We start from the raw sequence: 20,437 nt of genomic DNA on the forward strand, positions 1-20,437 counted from the left end.
TTAGGCTGGAAAAAAACTTAGGTCAGCTATAAATATATACTGGGTATCGCATTAATACAGTTAATACCATATCCAAATTTTGTTCTTAAAAACTTACGGTAGAGAAAGTTCATTTTAAAATATTTTACAAACTTGCTTCCTCATAAAAAGTATAAAAGTCTTGAATGCCTATTACAGTATTTCCATGAACGGGACAAAATGTGCTCTTTAAAACAATGTTTAAAAATGCTCATCATTAAAGTAACCAGAAATAGCTGGATGACCCTACCCCAATACTCAGGCTACAAGCAGGTAGTCTCAGTAAGGCAGGTATGCCTTTACAATTCACCACAGTAACACGTCTTAGCACTAGCTGCTGTGTTGTAGTGTCCAATGCAGTAGCAGATACCATGGAATGCCGGCCTATTTAGCACGTCTGCCTTGGTGTGGGCATCCTGCATTCAAAGTGCCAAAACATCCCCCTCCGCCTAGATCTTCTCCACATAGTTCCCAGGAAACATCCCTTCTTTCCCTCTCAAACGCCCAAGCCACCAGCCTGATGGATCTAGGAGGGAGAAAAGCATGCATACATGGTTTAAGCACAAGGAGCAATGCAGGGTATGCAGGATGTAGCCCTGTGATGGACTTATTTAGCTGGTTACATGCATGTTTTATTTATAGTAAAATAGTCTGCTAGATTCTCAGAGCAAGCACATTGCTGTAGGGCCATGGATATCCATCGATTAAAAGATAATGATTTACAAAAGTGAATACCTTCATTTATGATGTCAATTATGTCTGCTGCGTTAAAGCTTAGCTCATCTGTGTCCTGGGCATCGTAGGCATACAAAGCACGGCACTGTGGCGAACGAGGTCTAGGTTTGGGTCGGCCTGCTCCCGGTTCTGGCTTGTATTCTTTGGAGCGCCTGCGATGGAGGCTGTTTGGGAGCATAAAGATATTAAAACTTGGATTTGAAAAATTATTCGTTCAAAGATAAATCATCCTCTGGAGATGGGGATTCCCAATTGCCTCCGTTGACTTGGCTGGTTATGGCATGCAGACCAACTCAGCTCTCGCTCCTCTGCAGACCATCATGAACAGCCAAGCAGAAATAGAAGAAACCCGCTGAGACTCACCACAACCCGCTGAGACTCACCCTGCAACTCCCTGGTCAGGCACATTCATGAAGTCCATGTTGGTCGGGCGCTCCTGCGGAACCCTGGATTGCCGCTGGCCTTGGAGTCGAGGTAGAGTGGGCTGCTCCATACTGCTCTGCTGTCGAATAAGGGAAGCCCTGGAGACAGGCCGGTTCCCCCCTGAACGAGTCCTGGTTTCAGCCCTTGGACGGGCTGAGGAGGAGGAATGGAGAGAACAGACCGGGAATTCAACACCGAGATGCGTGGTTCTCATTTCAGGCCTCATACTCCAGGTGAACATAACGTAGGATTTCCATGCTATTCCTTTGCTCACCATTCCTTCCTGATTGGACTTGACGGTTGTCCAAGCATTGGCTCTTTCGCTTGTCTCGTCGTGTTGGCCCTATGGGGGGGGGGGGGGGGGGGGGGTACAGTGTATGTCAGAAATTCACATGCCACAACAGAAACATATTAGATAGCTATGCAAAACACATACTGAATATCTATCAAAGATTTTTGAATCACGTCGGTGAAACACAGGCTCATTTGCATCAAATCAATCTCTCTAGACTCACTAGAGTTCTTGGGTAGTCCTGGACCAATGGTTACCAACAAGAGCTTGCTGCTGGGTTTCAGAATCGCTTGGTCCCCCTGGCCCGTCTGGAACTGAACCTGCCTGGAACCTGCTGCCCCAAAAGGACCCCAGCCACCCTTTTTCACCTTAAACTCCAGCCTGGGGGAGAAAATATCAGCAATTCAGGAGGTACATGGTCTACAGCATTCAAATAGAATAAAAAAGTCCTTCCCTTCTGTTAAATGTTACATCTTGAAAACACCCACAGTCATGATATTAAAACAAAGTGCTTAATCGACTTCATAAAGAGACAGTGATTTGTTTTCTCTATCAAGAAATATTTCTCTATTCAGCAAATTTGCAGCTCCAGGACTAAAGCTGAATGGTAAACTGTAAATGTAGCATGATCACAAACAGCTTCAGAAGAATCGCACCACATCCAGCCCTATCAAAGAACTAGGAAAACAAAGCATTGCATATTAGAAGCGCCTATTCCAGAAAATTCCTTTAGTTGAGATGCTAAAATGCATTTATGCCATGAAGATAAACTGTTAGAAGATGAAGGAACGACGGAGATCAGCTGGGTCGATTTCACCAGTAGTCCAGTAACAAAATTCCCCACACGTCTAACAACTCCTGAGGCTATTTGAGTGCGAGGCAGACATGAGGCTCAGCGCAGGACGGGTGACACCCGGACGACGCCCCAGGTTCGGTCGGCGCCCTACGTACAGGTTGTTGAACTTTATTGGCAGTTTCTTGCGGGTTTTCTCCTCGTAGCGCTTGTACAGCAGGCTTAGGAACTCCGTCTTGAAATTGCACTCAAGCACGCTGTCGTACTGCTCCTCGTGGATGATGAGGAAGTCATCCTGGACCGTGCTGGAGGGGAGGGACCAAGCCTCATTAGCGGTACCCCTTCCTCAAAATCACCCAGATATTAAGCTAATGCATTTCAAACCTTTTAATAAACAGTATAACAAATGATACGCAAGATTTACATATTTACGTAATATTTACGCATTACAAGTAATAAACGTAAGGGCTACTAGGTAATACCTTAGAGAGACTGTTTGGACCTTGTCTAGTTCAATTTGCCTCTTCAGAACCTCATGGATCTGGCCTTTCTCTGGGCCCTGCTTAACCTTCTCGCGTCCAATCAGATACAGGAATTTGGGGGTCAAGATAAGGTCACGCTTCACTGACTGTGGGTGAGAAAGAAACACAAGTCATTTCCAGCCAGCTTACAGTGACTTTGGACCTTGAAAGTTCCCTCTTCAGTGCTACCTGTTTACTCTCCACAGAGAACTCAGCACACAGGAATCAGCACTCAGGACCTACGGACACCCATACCCCATGCCTCACCTTGAACCTGCGGTCATATTTCACCACAACATCTGCAAAGTCGATTCGCTCTCTGCGGCCCACAAACCGCCGTATCTCAGGGTGATTGTCAGTGCCAATGTAATCTCCCACAAAGTTGCGGTTGATGCTGTTTCTCCGCCTCTCCTTCTTATTCAGGAGAAGGTCTGATGCTGGAGGATCAGATGACAGTGTCAAAAAAAAAGTGCAACACTGCCACCTGCTGTCAGAAGCCAAGATGGCACTCCTCTGATTACTTGTCTAAGGAATCATTGTTTCCAAATCACAACCCAAGCTTTTTACAAAAATTCTGTAAGAGAATCAATTTTCCATTCGCATAAAATATGCATAAAAATGGGAGGGGGGGGGAAATCACACATACAGAACAAATGAGGAAAGTATTTCTTCACAGGCAACAGATACGCTGAAAATGAAAGGTCATGATTACCTTCTTCCCGCATGCGGACGTATTTGCGGACAGCGACGTGCTTACGCCAGGCCTTCTGGATGACGCGGGCATAGCCGTTGTACTTCCTCTCCCTCATCTCCTCTAGTAGGAACAGCTAGGAGGACATAATGGAGGCTTGTGTATGCATGTATCAGCATATGAAATGTTGCCATGTAAAATGAGATCTTTTGGTACTTTCACTGGAATATGATGACAGTCTACCTGATTGTGACAATCATTCCTACCAAACGCTGGTGATCATTGCCAGTAACTCGGAAGGTGGCAGCAGGCTGGACTTACAGACTCGGGGGCCTTGATGAAGATCTTGGCCTTGCCTAGCTGGTATTGGTCCTGGTCCATGTTGACGGAACGGAGGAGGTGCAGAACTCCCTGCTTCTCATCTCCACGCCACTTGGGCCACGTCTCCTTGGTCAGGATGGCATATCTGCGCAGATGCATTAGAGCAGTGTTTCTCAATCCTGTTCCTGGTGCATCCCCGCCCCCCGAATGTTTCCATTCCAACCCTACCTAAATCAGGCTTATATGGTCCTTAATAGGCTAATAATGAACATGGCAGGTTGAAAACAGTGTGGGTTGGAATGAAAACACTCTGGCAGGGGGAGGTACCAGGAACAGGATTGAGAACCACTGCATTACACCAAAAACGACGTATTAACTCACTGTTTGGCGTGTTTCCAGCAAATTTAAGCATTAACCAGTAAAAGCTTTAGGCATCAAATAGCCTGAAGGTTTATTCAAGTTATATCCAGAACTATTCCCCCTGGCCATTCCACATTACCCAGCACGCACCTCTGCAGGAACTTGCTGAAGATACGGCGGAAGGCGTATCCGGCCCGGCGGACCCTGATGTTCTCTCTCAGCCCCAGGTACTCCACCTGGTGCTTGACCCGGCTCTCCTCCCAGTCGCGCGAACGCTTGGTCTCATTGGGCTTGATGCAGCGGATGTAGTGAGGGGTGCACTTCATCAGAGTCTGCACCAGGTTGTTGGCCTGTTTCTGAGTTCAGACAAAGGAGGCAAAGTTTACGAAATTTACAAATTTTTTTGAAAAATCAGCTCTTCTTAAATGGGCTACCTGACAGGCCAAAGTAGAGTCAAATCCTACACTGGATAGCAGCTCCTTCCTATTGTGTGCACAAACATCAGCCTACTTACTTCAGCAGTGAGCCATTCTGCTGACCACGGTCATGATCATGACAGCCTCCCATAAACTCCACTATAATCTCTACCTTGATCTTGCTTCCTGCAGTAGTGGGACGACCCCTTTTTTCCGCCTCCAGATTTTCCGGGAACAAGTCCTTGATGAAGGAACTGGACAAAAGAAAAGAAGTGAAACACAAAAGGCAAGAAAAGACTTGAGTCATATTTTATGCAAAAAGAGACGCATTCGTTGTCTGTTCACACTTACTATTCGCTGCTCTGCATCAATTCAATGATGTCAATAAAGAGCACGTCTCTGTTCCTCTCGCAGAAGCCACTCACGTCGTACGACACCTACAAAATATTGGGTTAGTCGCTCATCCAAATTCCACATTTGGGTATGTCTAAACACGCACTGCAGAACAAGGGATGAGTCATGGTAGAAAATTACTGTTTTGTATTTGGAACTTGAGATTAAATTAAATTAAATACAAAAGTGATCCAAGATCAGAGTTCCTGACTATTTCAAGAGACTAAAATAAGTTTCAAAACTAAGACCAACAACAACAATAAAAAGATTTGTATAGAGCGCCCCCTGCCTTGCCAGCATAGTGATGCACCACAAAGCCCTTGTTCCAGCTATTGAAGTGTTCATGGTTGCCGATCTGCATCTGCAGCTTCTGGATCAGCGTCTGGTCTGCACCCTCTCCTTTGGCATGCATAGTAGCGCACACGTCATCCAGTATGCTCATGATGCCTGGCGGGTTCTGGTAAACGTAAATGGAAACGCTGCAGTGACGTCACAGTGATTATCCATATCTGTTTATCCAGCTCGGGTTCATTGTGAGCCTGAAGCTTATGAAAGGCAGCACAGCCTATCACAGAACACACACTCGCACGATACACGCTTCTGTTTCTGGACCATGAGTGGAAACTGCAGGGCCCAGAGGAAATGCAGAGGTAGGGATGGGAAATGAACCCAAACTGTGGAGATGTGAGGCTCACACCAACCACGGTCATGCAAACAAGCAACACGCCCCCTAGAAAACATCTGCCACGTCCAATCTGGACTGAAAGTCCATCACCAATGATTCATACCCAGTAGGTGCTGCTAACCTTTACTGACCCACCTGTCACAAAACCATTAATACTCACCAATTTAGACTCTATGAGGTCACACACTACTTTGTTGTTGAAATAATCGATGGGTGTCCATTTGATGCCCTCCTGCACATACTCCTCCTGTAAACAGAGCGGCAGACATGGTGTACCTCAGTACCATGAATCTGACCAGAGGTCCATGAGACCTCGACGTTTGCAGCACTGGGCCAATAGCAGATCGCGCAGTGGGACCGGTTTGTGTCGCTGGAGCAGCGGATCCTCGAAGCCCGAGAAAGCCTCAGCTTTGCTCACCTGCTCGGCCTTGAGGGTGAGCTCGATGAAAATCTGCTGCAGCTTTTCATTGACAAAGTTGATGCAGAACTGTTCAAAGCCGTTTTTCTGTCAAGGAATTTTTTTGAAAATGTCACATTGTAAAAAGTAAAAAAAAACAAAAAAAAAAAAACATAGCACTTTAGGTAACGCTTTACATTAATTGCACCTTCATAATGCCTTTATCATGCATTCACAGAAAACATTCATAAGTATCACGTAAGTGTACTATAAGAAGCTAACATACCTTAATAGCAATATAATCGCATAATGTTATTAATGTATATTAAGGCTGTTAAGGTATGGGCATACTTACATGCTGCTAATGGATTCATTATGAAGGCTTATGCATGCATTATGAAGGAGCAATGAATGGTCTACGGATGAATAATGAATGCATTATGAAGGTAGTGTTAATGTAAAGTGTTACCTTAAACATTAGGATGCATAAAAAGTGTCATATTCATTAGAATGAGTAAGTTTGTTTGATGAAAACAAATTTCCACCCAGATATTTTTATGCCTTTTCTACTATGGTAAGCATAACAGATAAATAACTCAATAAGAAGTGAACAAAGACCAAAAGCTGGGAAATGGAAGTGTTTCATATTATTCCCAGGAATCATGTCAGAATCAGAATTATCCAGGTCACTCTACTTTTTCATGACAGCAAGGGCTCAATGGAACAGAAGTAGACAAAAAAAAATTGTAAAGATATTGGGGGAAGAGTCTCCATATAAATATCACTGACTAAAACCTTGGTGGGAAAAACAATTTGATATAGACATGATGGTTGTTCACCCTGAAATAAATTCTGCAGTCTCTTCTGCAGTGGTGATAAGTTTTACCCACCAGAGATTTAAATGAAAAAAAAGTTCCACATTTTTAATGTAGGGCCACCTTTCTAACTCTTGGTTGGTCTTTGCCAGGTTGGGGTTATAGTCAATTCATCCAAACAAGCTGAATGACTCTGATATGGGTGACACTTAAACACAAAAAATGTGGCTTTTCCCAGTTAAAGGTGTTTAATTAACAAATGTCATTTGAAGACACAGATTATGCCTGATGATATTGCGACGACAGTTTAAAGTCAAGTTTTTCCTTCCTACCTGGAAGATCTCAAAGCCGTAGATGTCCAGCACACCAATGTTTAACTCCTCACGGTCCTTCTGCATGGCTTTGTTAATAGCCTAAAGCAGAACAAGCAGAGAATCCACTGCACATTTACAGCCAGGCGGAATGTATTATCACTTTAACTATTCTAGTTCTATTGGTTGAGAATAACACAAAAAATTAAATAAATGTTTATCTGTTTGTGCTAAAAACTGATGGAAAGCCAGGCTTCACCTAGCATCAGAAAACAGCCAACGTCAGTGCAAGGCATTGTGGGATTGCACAGTTCCACGTCACACCATGATAGAGACACTCACTCAAAAAGGTACCTGAGATACAAGCTGGACTAAGCCGACCAAGATGCTAAACTCACGTCAACGAGGTAGTCGAAGAGACGAGAGTAGAGGGCTTTGGAGAGGGCGTCCCGTGTGAAGGCAGCCTGTTCTGTGTTCAGGGTGACTGAAATAGTCTCTGACTTGCCCCCCCACTTGCTGTCCATGATGCGACTGGTCAATTTACTTTTCAGGCCTTCCTGGTTAATGCCCAACAGGTAGGCGGGAAAGGCCAGGACTAAGGAGGAAGACAGGAATAAAAGCAGGGTAGATGCAAGCATGAACATAATATGTTTTAGATAATTAACTGCTGAACAAGGTCACATCAGGTTGAGGAGCATGCACTGGTGCTGCGTGGGCATCCCCTAGGCTTGGTCCAGCCTCTCGTGCCCTCAGCAGTGAGGATCCTGTGACCCGGATCACCCTCAGGGAAATGCACCACAGTGCCATAGTGCCATAACTAATACTGCAGGTTATTTGCCACATTTGGGATTCCTACAGCAACAGCTTATTCGACACTAAGTCAAACCAGCGGTACCCAAGGATTATCCAAAGAGACGCAGTACTGAAGGAGTCTTGTCTTTGTCTCGGGTTACTGGATCCTTGTCTCGCAGCCATATAAGTAAAAAAGGGAGCATCAGGACTCGACACTTGGATCTTCGTCCTCTTACAAAGATATCCAAAGCACCACACACCTCTTTTCAGCGACCTCATGACCCCCTTCAGATCTTGGTTTTGATCCAGGACACTTGCAAACAGATACTCAGACCCCTCGCTCAGTCCCTTGAAAGCCCCGATCAGAGCTTCCATTGACTCAGCGAAGATGGCAGCATTGTTGGCAAAGTAAAGATTGGTAAATCTATCCTCACCAACAGATGCCCTACAGATGATGGACCCCACAACCTTGCCCAAAAGCACTGAACAGAGTAGGAGCAAGAACACACAGACACACCCTGATGAAGCCCAGAATGCCCTGGGAAGAGTGCAGAGATTCTGCCTCCATTCTGCACAGCACTTACAGTACCAGTGTGCAATGCCAAGGAATATGGGGCTACTTTCACCATGTTCACCGGACCCTCATAGCCCTGTCAGCGGCATTGGTCAGATTGAAGTCACCCATGACCAAAAGTGCGTCACCTCACGAGCACCCACAAACCACCAAATGAAATTGCGAATAAAATATCGCCCTCACCAACATATCACTCACGGCAGTCTCAGGAGACGCCCAGAGAGTGCCTTCACCTGAGTCTAATACACTCGTTGAAAGGAGTGACATTGGACACCATTGGGAGGAGCTGATCCATCACAGCAATAGCTACTTCCAGAGTATGGCAGCCATCAGGGCGAGCAGAGCAATAACAGGCGTACCCACCTACAGAGATCTGGCCACACCCTGGTCTGTGTACCTTAGAGTCTGCCACCACTGAAACGTAGAGTTTAGAAAGCTCCCACACAGCATGACAAGAAGGTTATCATGCTGGAAAGACAAGACATTCCACGTGTCTACTGGACAGGCTGCTTTAAATTATGACCCGAGTTCTGCCATGCAGCAGGTGACGACACCAGTTCCAACTGGCGGTTTGGACTCTTCTGGAGATGAGGCTCCCGAGGGCTTTCCCCCCATCCCCTCCACCATGCGTGCAACCTTCCTGTGGGCGGCTGCAGCAGAGCTACTCCCGCGGAGAGCAGAACAGGGTACTGCCTGCCATTTGAGCAGGGTGAAGTTTTTACGGTGACTGGAGTGCTAATCCTGCCACCAACCCCCCAAATTATTCCATGCCAGGCCACGTGATGTACGACATTTATTTGTAAACACATCCAACTAAATGAGGAAATAGCATATGTAGATTAAAAAAAACTTAGCTGGTGTAGAAGCACAGGTCTGCTGAGCATTCAAAGTCTAATCTAGCCCAGAAAACCCTGGGGACTGCCTGCAACCTATTAAACTTTTCAAGTTTTATCCGTATATTATTTCAAGTTTCCATAATTACACATTAACTAGGTATCCTTAGCATGTTACCAGCACACATTATACTCGCATGTGTAGCCTTCAAATCCTCCAGTTGTACGCAGCTACTGCTGATAATCTGCTCCACACATTCGAAGCCACTTAAAAACAGACAGACAGACAGACTCACAGTCGATGCTCTCCACCACAGCGTAGTTGCCCTCCTCTCGGAAGGCAATGTTGCCCAGGTGCAGGATGCCCGCCACGATCTGCAGCACGGCGGACTGATCGTCCTCGGTGAGGCCCACCACCTCCATGGCATTCTGCAGACACACGCAGCCACGAGCTCACATGCTGCGGCACAGCACTGGTGCACTAGAGTGGAGGCCTGCCTTAAGGACCCCTTACATGCACTCAAACGGTATCTAACAGGTACGGCATTAACACACTCTCCTACTGTGCAGATTGGTGACAATTCCAGAGCTCGCGGCTGATTTTCATTCGCGTTGACTTCTTAATTCAAGGATGCTCATTCTTGAGATCTATCACCCTGAGATGCATTTCCCAAAAGCATAGTTGCTATCAACATTAGTACCTTAAATAGTTGGAACAGTGCAATTGCTGCACCGTAGCTCTGCAGAATCTACTTGATTTGCAACTCGCAGTCATTCATTTTTTCCATATATTTGGGTCTTTCCTTTTTTGATTAAGAAATGTAGGCTTATGTATGGTTATATTGCATGTACTCAGATAAGATTAACTAGAGTTTGGCTTATTTAAAGTTATAACGTCGTGTTTCATAATGTATTCGTTTATGTAGGCTATTTTATGCCTTTTGATGGATGGCATGGAGATGATGGCTTTATTGCTATTTTCCATTCATACTATGTTCAGGGGTATTTGTAAGACGACATCGTTATGGTTTCATTTGTTAAAGTAATTAATTATTTTCTTAATAGCTCTTACGGTGTGTGTAATCCAGCTGGGTCGGCACAAAGAGAACATGCCATCAAAGGACAGACGCTGTGACATTGCTGAAGCTGGTATTAGACAGAAATGACAGTGATATCCATTTCCCAGCAGTTCTAAAGTGGAATCTACTTACGCACTGGGTCCGTAATACATTTTTCAGAGTGCCTCAGTGTCTCTGTGCAGATTCGGACCACAGTCCATCACCTCTGCTATAGAGTATTCCCAACACTGCAAAGAGGCTCTAACTCACCATGGTATCAGAGAACTCCTTCTTGTCACTCACATCCTCCACGGTGTATGTTCCTGACTGGTTGAGGTACAGGTAGTAGTCTGAGGTTGTGATGCCCAGGTTCTCTCGCTGTTCTTTTGAGGCACCTTCTAAAAGCTGGAGCGGAACACGGAGAACAGAAAATGTCAGCAAGGTATTCCAAACCAACTGGGGACCATATGCTATAAAACATAGATATAGAGCCCTTTTCTCTGAAGAGTTAAGCCCAAACAAATATGTTCTGAAGTACGAAATGACTCTATTTGACAGTGAGATGGCTCTGAAGCTAAGGATCTGTACCAGCAACTGGAAGGTCACCGGTTCGAATCCTGTGAATCCCAGCAGGGATCCTACTCCACTGGACCCCTGAGCATGACGTTAATCTACATCCAGCCCTGTATGGAGGTCCTCCGATTTACAGGGAGGCAGCGTGTGGCTCGGCGGGCTAAGCCTGAGTGCCTGTAATCAGAAGGTCGCCGGTTCAAACCCAGCCCCCAGCCACGTCTGCGGGTCCTTCAGCAAGGCCCTTAACCCCCAGCTCCCTGGGCGCCGCTACAGGTGGCTGCCCTTCGCAGACAGCTTACTCTACAAAGAGTAAGTTGAGGGAGGCATAAAAAAAAGAATTTCCCCAGAGGGATCAATAAAAGTATCAATTATTATTATTATTCGGACTAGTGTGGTGCTGAGGTATAACCCACGGCATGGCTGTACTCAGGCTCATCCCTGAGCTGGTTCGATGTGTGGTGGGTGCACTGCAATGCACTGCAACGTACTGTAATGCACTGCAACGCACTGTAAACAGCATCAGCGCACACCCCCTCACCTACCTACCTTTATTTTCCACTTGCGCAAGTGCGATTACAAGTAAGCTGGAATGCTACTTTCCCCATCTACTCGCCTTTGGGACTCCTTTGGGTCCAAGCACAGGGACAGCTATTTATCCGGCACCCCTGGAGTATTTCGGAGGGGGTAGGGGCACCTTGCTCAAAGGCCCAACAGACATGTGACTATTCTGCCCAAGGACAAGACTCAAACTTCCAATCACAGGCACAGAAGCATAACCCACTGAGCCATAAACATCCCCCACTCTATCAACACAAAAAAGGCATCCAAGACATATGGCATCCTGTCCAGTGTGCATCCAGGCTTTGTGCCCGATGTGGCCAGGGCCCCAAGCGGCCTTTACCAGGATAAGTAGTTGGAAGATGGATGGATGGAGGGATGAATTAATTGATGAATACTAAGAACTTTTCAAAGGGCTACAATCAGGCTCTCTCTGTGTAATATTCCCAATTTGCACCAAAGTAGCCAAATCAGTAAAAAAATAAATAAAAATGTGAGGAGAGGGTGACAAATGAGCAGGTAAGTGACTTTAACTGGCTAGACTTTAAACTCTGATGAAGCACAAGACATGTCTGACCTGGTAGTAGATGTGGAAGTTCCTCTCCCCCTGATTCTGCGACACGACTCTGGATTTCTCCAGCAGGAAGTTAGAGATCTTCCCTCCGTCAGGTTCCCCACCCCGGCTGAACTGAATCTCAAAATACTTCCCCTGCGTCAGGAACATGAAACACAAAATTAATTTCTTTTGTTATCCAACATCCAAAGGTTAGACCTCTACAAAAGCACAAAGCACAGAGCAGCTTGTTACGTTTCCAGTAATAAGCTACTACACATGTTCTCCAATTAATAAAGGTGTTTGTAATTCTAAGATAACACTAAAGTAATGTCAAATGATGTTAAGACTTGTGACTTACGAAGCGACTGGAATTGTTGTTGCGGACAGTCTTGGCATTCCCAAAGGCCTCTAGGAGGGGATTGGACTGAAGGATGATGTTCTTCACTTGCTGTGCGAAATATTACAAAGGAGACAGAATATGGTTGGAGAAAGAAAGGATAGAGAGAAAATGCGTTCCCCCAATTCTGCCAGAATAAATTTCCATGACTTTTCTAAAACTCTTCCAGTACCATAAGAAAATTTTCCAAAACCCACAAGTTTGTAAAACTAAAGTAGATAACTACCTTATACAAATACTGTTTTAACTATTGACTTCCGCTCGTACATTTCTAATAATAACTTCAGAACAAATTCATTTCCCTGCTGTACCAAAACTGCACCAAATCATGAACCAAAACCAAGCTCCGTACCAAACGGTGACTTTTTTGCACGGTTAGACCTCTAGTTAAACTGTTATTTCCTTCGGGATTAATGGAGCATCTCCCTATCTAAGAAGACCTCACCTGGACCTTGGGGCCTCCACCGGACACTTTGGAGATGTAGCTCATGATATACTTGGCGGCCACCGTCTTCCCAGCTCCGCTCTCTCCACTGGTGTGACAAAGACCAAGGAGAATCCGCGAAAAGAAAAACCAAAAATGACCAGTTATGCCAGGGGTAGGGAACCTGACCCATGCAGGGACAGTGCGGGTTTTTGGGATGACCTCATATTCAGCCAATAAAGCAGTGATTCTCAACTCCAGTCCTGTTATTGGCTGATTGAGAAATCATCACAAAAACCCACACTCACAGTGGCTCTCCGTGGATCAGGATTCCTACCCCTTCGTTAGGTTAAAACCTGAACATAGGGAGTGACAAATTGTGGTTTCTTGTAGCATTAATCATCACCCACTTTATGTGAGGTTTGGCCTGAGGCTCCAGCCACCAGTGGTCTCACCTAATAATGACACAGTGATTCTCCGAGTCGATCATCATGTTGCGGTACATGTTGTCTGCCAGGGCGTAGATGTGAGGGGGGTTCTCATATTGGGCCTGAGGAAGAAATCAACACCACCTCCATCACTTCCATCATTGTCAGTGTAACTGTCACTACTAGCTTCTAACAATAGACCTATCAGGCTGATGTTATGGAGTACAGTATCATGTTTTTTTAGAACCAAAAGTGAACTAACAGCTAAAATGACCTCCTAACCATCTTATTTGGAGCCAGTTTAAACTTATTAGTACTATTAAAATTAATTGATTATAAATTTAAACGTATTAGTGCTCATTAGCATGGTCATACCCAGCATTGAGGACACCAAGGTCAAGTCCGCAGTATGTTTTCTGCAACTCCAATAACCATGACTGATTACGGGGCTCACCTAGGAAGGTAACACTTCTGACCTCAGTATTTTAAAAACCCTGGACCCCCCCCCCCTGACTGAGCAAAAACCCTCCTCCATCTGTGCTGTGGGTAGGTTGCACTGTAATCCAGAAGGAACGCGATTTCATGCCACTATATATTAGAATATGGATTGTATGATGATAAAGGCCACTTGATTTCACTACCTGCATCACCCTCATTTATTCTTGAAAAGCAGTTAGGAGAGACAACAAAATGAAGCTACGACTGCACAATATGTCATTTCAGCATTATCATCGCCATGTGCTCATGCACAATCATCCAATTGCATTTGTAGGCCCTGCTTTGTGTCCATTGACAACTGTTGGGACCAACTTATTTGACAGATTGTTGGTAGATAAGTTCTATTTGGCAATAGGGTATTTTGGGTAATTTCATTTCCTTTCCTGATTTATAAATATCTGAAGTGAAAGTGATTGATTGTCATTGCTGACACGACACAGCACATGACCAGGAAATGTGTGCTCTCCATTTAACCCATGTGTGAAAGCGGTGTGCAGCTAATTCAGTGCCCAGGGAGCAGTGCCTTGCTGGTCGGGGATTCGAACCAGAAACCTTTTGATCACAAGTGCACTTCCCTAATCATTAGGCTACCCATGCCCTGTTAAGACTGCTTAACACTGTTCTCAGAAATTTCACATATTATACAGTATGATATTGTGCAGCTCTAAATCAAGTCAAATCAAAATGTGGTGAAAATGCTGGAGAGAATCATAAGGTAAACGAATAAGTAACACCACGGAAAAGCAGGCACAGAGGGGAGCGCAGAGGCAGGCTGAGGTCAGCAACTGGGGTTAATCAGTGACTGCTGGCAACGCAAAACCCATTCAGCAGCCGACTGGCTGAGGCATGGAGTAGAACTACAGTAAACTGGCAGACTGGCACCTCATGATGCCACACACATCTCAATACTGATGGTTCACGCTGTTCTTTTAGTCAAACTTCCATCCATTTCCCATAATCCCTTATGCAATAAAGGCTCCCAGCGATATTTTACATGCTACTGCATTAATCAGCAAGGCCACATAAAATGATCCCATTTGCAGATGCAGTGCTCAGCGCGTCTGTCTTGCTGCACGTCACCAGTGATGTTTAAAATTTGCAAGTTTGTGCACGCATGGAGAAGCACCCACCAAGGGTAATAAATGCAAAACGTAGTGAAAAGTAAACAAAGAATAAGTATTATTGGGAAAACAGGTAGATGTGACGGCACTGGAGAGTCGCAGGCCAGTGGACAGAGGAGGACAGTGCGAGAGGCACGCAGACAGTACCGGCAGGTTCACACTTGCTAAAGCACAGCCTTGCGGCTTTTGCTGTGACTAATCGCTGGCCTATCCCTGGAGCTCTTGGTTTAAAGTTCCTGCCAATCAGACAGCAATCTAAGATCCTTACAAAGCACAGCCCACGCACTGATATAACAGAAAGCATTCAGCGTAGCACTTGGCATGAAGAGGTTCCAAGTAATTCCAGGTCATAATATGGTCAACGAGGCCTACAGATTTTCATGGGTGTTGCTGTACTCTGTAGATGTTGAAGGACCAGTCACCTTCCTCATTGATTTTATTCTGTTTCTCCATTTCCTTCACTCACTTTACTCTCCGTGGCAGCCTGAGAAATTTGAGGATATCTGCATACTTATGACAAATGTCACACCTACGAACAGCATTTAAGAAAGATGCATCTCACTCTTCTGCAAGTCGGAGACAGAGTGCTGGAAAATAAAGAGAATGTCTTCTGTTATCTAAAAAGTTACTGATATCTTGTTGGATGGTTAGAACACCGCTTCAGTTCCCAAAACTCTCTTCAGGGGCACCTCAGCCATTACATGCAATTGTTTAATATTACTGCTAGCTCACTTAGCTTCCTGAGGTATTGATAAGCCATACGAAGTGTGCTAGTGATTGATTCCAACCTATATCTGGGTATGTTTGATGGTTACAGTAAATTCTGGGGTGACAAGAGGCTTTGAAATGGCTAAGCTAACACTTTGACAGACATAATATCACCACCATGAAGAACATAATTTTCTTTGACCGCTTATGACTTCTGCGCAGTACTGTACATATTCTTGCCGAGTTAAGCAGCCCACATTCTGTATGCAGGGCTTTCATGTTAACTACACCTCTAGGTTCTAGGGGTAAGTTTAAAAGCCACACCCACTTACCGCCCCTTGGTACATTTCCACCTCCCGGTCTGTGAAGTATGGCAGTTGTTTAAAGGGATTGACTGAGATCAGTACTGGACCTATGTAGGTCTGTTACGACAGAGTCAAGGAAGTAGATTATCATTTGAGATATTTGCAATTCTTTGGCTCCCAGAAACATTTAGACATTTGCACGCCCTCAGCTTAATGTTTCAAGTGGTTAATCAGAACCAAAAAATGTCTTCACAGATGTCATTGTGATTTACGCTACAATGGATTAGTCCTATATTTATTTACTTAGATACTTTGTGTCACTTGCTTGGTGCTTTAGAGACCACTAGACAAACCCGGCTAGGCTGAACGTTTTATCGTAAAGAAGGTTCTGTAAAGGAATCTAATTTTAACAAGGAAAGTGAAGCCATTTAATAATCAATGAAAAGCAAGTAAACACAGAGCAGCCAAGCAAAGGTAGCTAAACAATGGCACTTAAGGTGGTTTCAGTTACGCACCTGCTCAGCGTGCTTCACTGGACAAACAAAAAGGATACAAAAATGAAGTCATCCATGTATCTCTTCTTAAGGTTGTCTGTGATGGCGTCTTCGCTAATCTTGGAGAGCAGGACCATGTCGTCCACGCCGCTCACCTTCACATTTTGGGTCTGCCAGTGATAACGCTCTTTACTCCCCTGGAAGATCAAAGGTCATAGGACAGGAAAAAGATGAAGGAAACGGGAAGACGGCTGCAGTTATTGAGGATTATTTCCTCTCATTACCAGCATTCAGGTTAAATTGTCCAGAAATTATACTACTTTGTATCGTTTTTGTAAGAAGTGATGCCACAATCAGGCAGATTTATCTCCAAGTGTATTAAATTATGACTCAAACCACAGACAAAGCGTGATATGAAAGTCAACCACCGGAAACAAGTTATCATCTTAGATTTTCGCTTTAAAATATATGAAGTCCACATTATTAAATACATTGCGGATCATTACGGAATCACAGCTTAACCTTCCAATGGTAAAGAACCACAGATGTTTTAAGTTTTCCTTAAAGGACAGATGTTAAGAAACACAGGGAGAACAGGTTATGAGCCTGGGTAGAATTTGGGTTAGCATTTAAATGGATAAATCCCACCTACACCTACGCATATTGTAAATCGTGAAAGAATGCCTTTATGTCTTTTACAAGTTACTTCATCATTAATGAATCCCTACAGGATATAACCCGTCTACAGGAAGTAAGAATATTTATGCAACAAAACAAAGCACAATTTAGAAACCCAACAAATAGATACATTTAGTCTGCAGCGATGACTTAATGCCAGTGATCACATAAATAAATATAGGAAAATTCTTCCTGCATTTTTTCCCCCCCCCTCGTACTGAGAATTACGTTCAATACAATAATACAAAGGTATGTACAATGGGTCACTTCCCTGTGGGCTAGTATAGCTACTTATAGAAATGTCCATGCTAGTTTCTTCAAAACTCTTCCTTTTTGCCAAATTATCCAGTCAAATGCTCTCATAAGGCAACCTGCAAATATCTGTGCGCAAAAAGTTTGCAATCATGATGCCACTTATTACCAAATGATGACATCATTGCTAATTATAATGGCATCTATAGGATACTGTATGACTAAATCCACTTCCCACGAAGAAAAAAATTGAGTCTATGCAATAACTACACAAAGACAGCCGATTTAAACTGTCGCTCTGAAGTCGTGAAGCATAATATTCTATTATAAAACTTCACCTCCATGAACAATCCATTTGTCATTTTAAAGACTGATACTGCTAGTGAAATGGCACTTTTTCCATTCATAAAGTCTGTTTTTCTAAAGTGAATGGATGATTTGTAGGAGTGCTAATAATATTCCATGTGGACATAGCAATATAAAGCTGCTCATGGCTAATAAAAAGGTGGTAATATTATTGCATGAATACATTCATGCTAACGATAAACTTCCTCAAGGGTCCACTGGGGGACATACAGTGTATCGCACCACACAGCAGATATAAACTCATGAACTGGGATGTGAGATCATTACAACAAACATCGGTTTGTGTTTGCTGAAAAGAGGAATGGTGCACATGCAGACACAGAGAGGCGCAAGCTTTCCAAAGCAGTGCATCAACTGAGAATGATTTTATAACTGAATTACATCCCAAACACATCAACAGCAGTCCTTTCATAGTGAAGTCGACTCATCCTAAAGAATTCTGTACATAATACACAATCACACTGATCATTCTACCCATTCCTTATCTATTGCATTACATGTAAGGAACACCTTACATGTAACACAATAATAAAACCGATATTGAGTCTTAGACAGGAAACACTACTGTGAGACTTCTTAAAATGTGTACTCCATCATAGAACTGGAAAAAAGCACAAATAAAATTCCATTCTTAGTCCTGTGACAAGCCATCTTATTTAAGAAAACACTGCAGTGTATATCATTTTCTCTTCAGGGATCTCAACATCTTTCAACAATAAGTGTGAATGAAAATGGAGACTGAGTAACATCTGTAATATTCACAGAAAGTCCTGCTTATTCTGGTAAACGAACATGACCTTCTGCACCAATGCAACATTTTTAAAAATACTCTTAAACTCGCTTCCTCCGCCACGTTCCTCATTTCTCTGCACCTTGAAAGGACACCAGGAAGAGCTGCGTGATGCAGACAAGAGCGCCATTGCTCAGATTTGTACGCATGCAGCTAAACTGCAGAACGAAAATCACATCTGTTTGTGCGCTGTTCTTACCAGTTTGTTTTAATACACATCCATCAAACCACCAGCACGGTTTCTCACTACTGCTGTGTAACCGGATCACCTGATTAAAACACCTGTAGGGATTGGAACAGAACTTCCAGTGACAGAGTCCTGTATTTATTTATTTAAAAAAAAAATACTACCACAGTCCGCATTCCTCCTCTCATCAGGAAGCGTGCCAGAGCTGCGTGGTCCTGTACAGGCACGCTGGTGTTAAACTGGAGATCGTTACCAGATCCGCGCAGATAACTGACAGCAGCTTGCTGCCTAAATATCCCCAACGTTACTTATACAGTTTTACAACATTTAAGCCTATTAAGATACTGCCACACATGAGTTTTCCGTAATCTGTGCCGCGCCACTCTGTGTTTAATTCCCCATGCTAGGATCCTTAGGGTCAGAGAGTTTACAAGGGCGGGGATTTGCGGACATAATGCAAATACAGAATATTACATCTGATTTTAATACTGTCACGTTAAAATGTATCTAAAACGCAGGGTCCGAATTAAAGCCATACTATAAATGAGTAAGGCAGACATATACCGGCACAAGTATACTCGACAGAAAGTGGAAAAATCCCAGTACGTGTCAAGCTACGGCTTCCGCGGGCTCACCTGCACTCCGCCCTGCAAATGCACATACAAACACACACAGGTTTAAACCTTTGGCCTAAATTTTCGACACAGCGTTATTTTTAAAGCATTATTTCCTTAAGCTGTCATAAATATACCGACAATATAATACAATCTTTAAAACGTCAGGACAAAACGCCCTTCCCGGTTTTGGTTCCTTGGATAATTCAATCCTGGAAAGACTTACAAAGTTTTAACGTCGGACCCCCTCGCGAATACACATTTATGTTGACTTACAAAGAAATATCTTAACCTGGTGCACTTACCATTGTGGTTTTTGCAACTTTCTTGATACAACCGACGAAACTATCACCTTTACGCCGTGGAAAAGTTAAACCACACTCGTTTTTCAGGTTGTGTTAAGGTAGAAAATTGGTGCTCATATCAACGGCGACTAATTAAAACGTAAAAATGTCCAGGCAAAATCATCTGTATCCCAGGACGATATTTCTAACTACATCGGCAGTTGGTTTCCCAAGAAAGATAAGAAAGGAAAAGCGAACATGCAGCGTGAGACTATTTTAATGGTTTTTTTTCCTTAAGTGCTACAGCAGCAGGTAGGTACGGCAGTAATTCCCTGCTGTCTAATTGAATTGTGGGTATTTGAACCGCAGTACTTCCAATACACAATAGCGCCACCCTGCGTGACTTAAGTAGAAATACAAACGCCTGGAATTAAGGTATTTAGATATAACGCAGGGCAAACGGGGGTTTACATGTTACATGTCATACACTACTCCCTGGATAAAGAAATAAGTAAACCAACGAAAACGAATTTGCACTTTGATGTGAAACTACGTATTCGTATTTTGGATAAATGAAATTTACACGATGGATATGGTTTTACAACAATTCCATCTGCCTGTCCGTTTTAGAACGAGTCAGTGAACGGCTCGTACTTACAGTAAGAAGTACCAGAGAATAACTGTACTCACCAGTGAGTTATTCATTTATAATTCACTGACAACTGTGGATAAAAAGCGATGGAAGCACAAGCATGGCCGTTGTAATTTCACCCATT

At 43.8% G+C, this 20,437-nt stretch overlaps 1 protein-coding gene across 1 annotated transcript in view; it reads right to left on the reverse strand.

The window, feature by feature from the left end:
- The window catches only part of LOC111838433 (unconventional myosin-Ie-like), a 20,403-nt gene extending 366 nt beyond the window's left edge, over positions 1-20,037 (reverse strand). Inside the window, exons 1-27 of the mRNA XM_023801414.2 lie at positions 19,683-20,037; positions 16,550-16,687; positions 16,024-16,113; positions 13,392-13,486; positions 12,958-13,045; positions 12,474-12,563; positions 12,137-12,268; positions 10,699-10,833; positions 9,667-9,799; positions 7,570-7,766; positions 7,193-7,273; positions 6,067-6,153; positions 5,809-5,895; positions 5,253-5,420; positions 4,922-5,007; positions 4,743-4,824; positions 4,305-4,510; positions 3,795-3,939; positions 3,495-3,609; positions 3,050-3,219; positions 2,744-2,889; positions 2,420-2,566; positions 1,692-1,849; positions 1,451-1,519; positions 1,137-1,329; positions 754-917; positions 1-544 (exon numbers count right to left, since the gene is read on the reverse strand). The exon at positions 1-544 is cut by the window's left edge and continues 366 nt beyond it. Coding sequence (XP_023657182.1) covers positions 468-544; positions 754-917; positions 1,137-1,329; positions 1,451-1,519; positions 1,692-1,849; positions 2,420-2,566; positions 2,744-2,889; positions 3,050-3,219; positions 3,495-3,609; positions 3,795-3,939; positions 4,305-4,510; positions 4,743-4,824; positions 4,922-5,007; positions 5,253-5,420; positions 5,809-5,895; positions 6,067-6,153; positions 7,193-7,273; positions 7,570-7,766; positions 9,667-9,799; positions 10,699-10,833; positions 12,137-12,268; positions 12,474-12,563; positions 12,958-13,045; positions 13,392-13,486; positions 16,024-16,113; positions 16,550-16,687; positions 19,683-19,685 — 3,282 coding nt within the window. The 5' untranslated portion in view covers positions 19,686-20,037 and the 3' untranslated portion in view covers positions 1-467. The remainder of the gene's footprint in view (positions 545-753; positions 918-1,136; positions 1,330-1,450; positions 1,520-1,691; positions 1,850-2,419; positions 2,567-2,743; positions 2,890-3,049; positions 3,220-3,494; positions 3,610-3,794; positions 3,940-4,304; positions 4,511-4,742; positions 4,825-4,921; positions 5,008-5,252; positions 5,421-5,808; positions 5,896-6,066; positions 6,154-7,192; positions 7,274-7,569; positions 7,767-9,666; positions 9,800-10,698; positions 10,834-12,136; positions 12,269-12,473; positions 12,564-12,957; positions 13,046-13,391; positions 13,487-16,023; positions 16,114-16,549; positions 16,688-19,682) is intronic.
- Positions 20,038-20,437: the final 400 nt, after the last annotated feature.

The sequence above is a fragment of the Paramormyrops kingsleyae genome, chromosome 9 (genome assembly GCF_048594095.1).
Source record: "Paramormyrops kingsleyae isolate MSU_618 chromosome 9, PKINGS_0.4, whole genome shotgun sequence".
Lineage (NCBI taxonomy): Eukaryota > Metazoa > Chordata > Actinopteri > Osteoglossiformes > Mormyridae > Paramormyrops > Paramormyrops kingsleyae.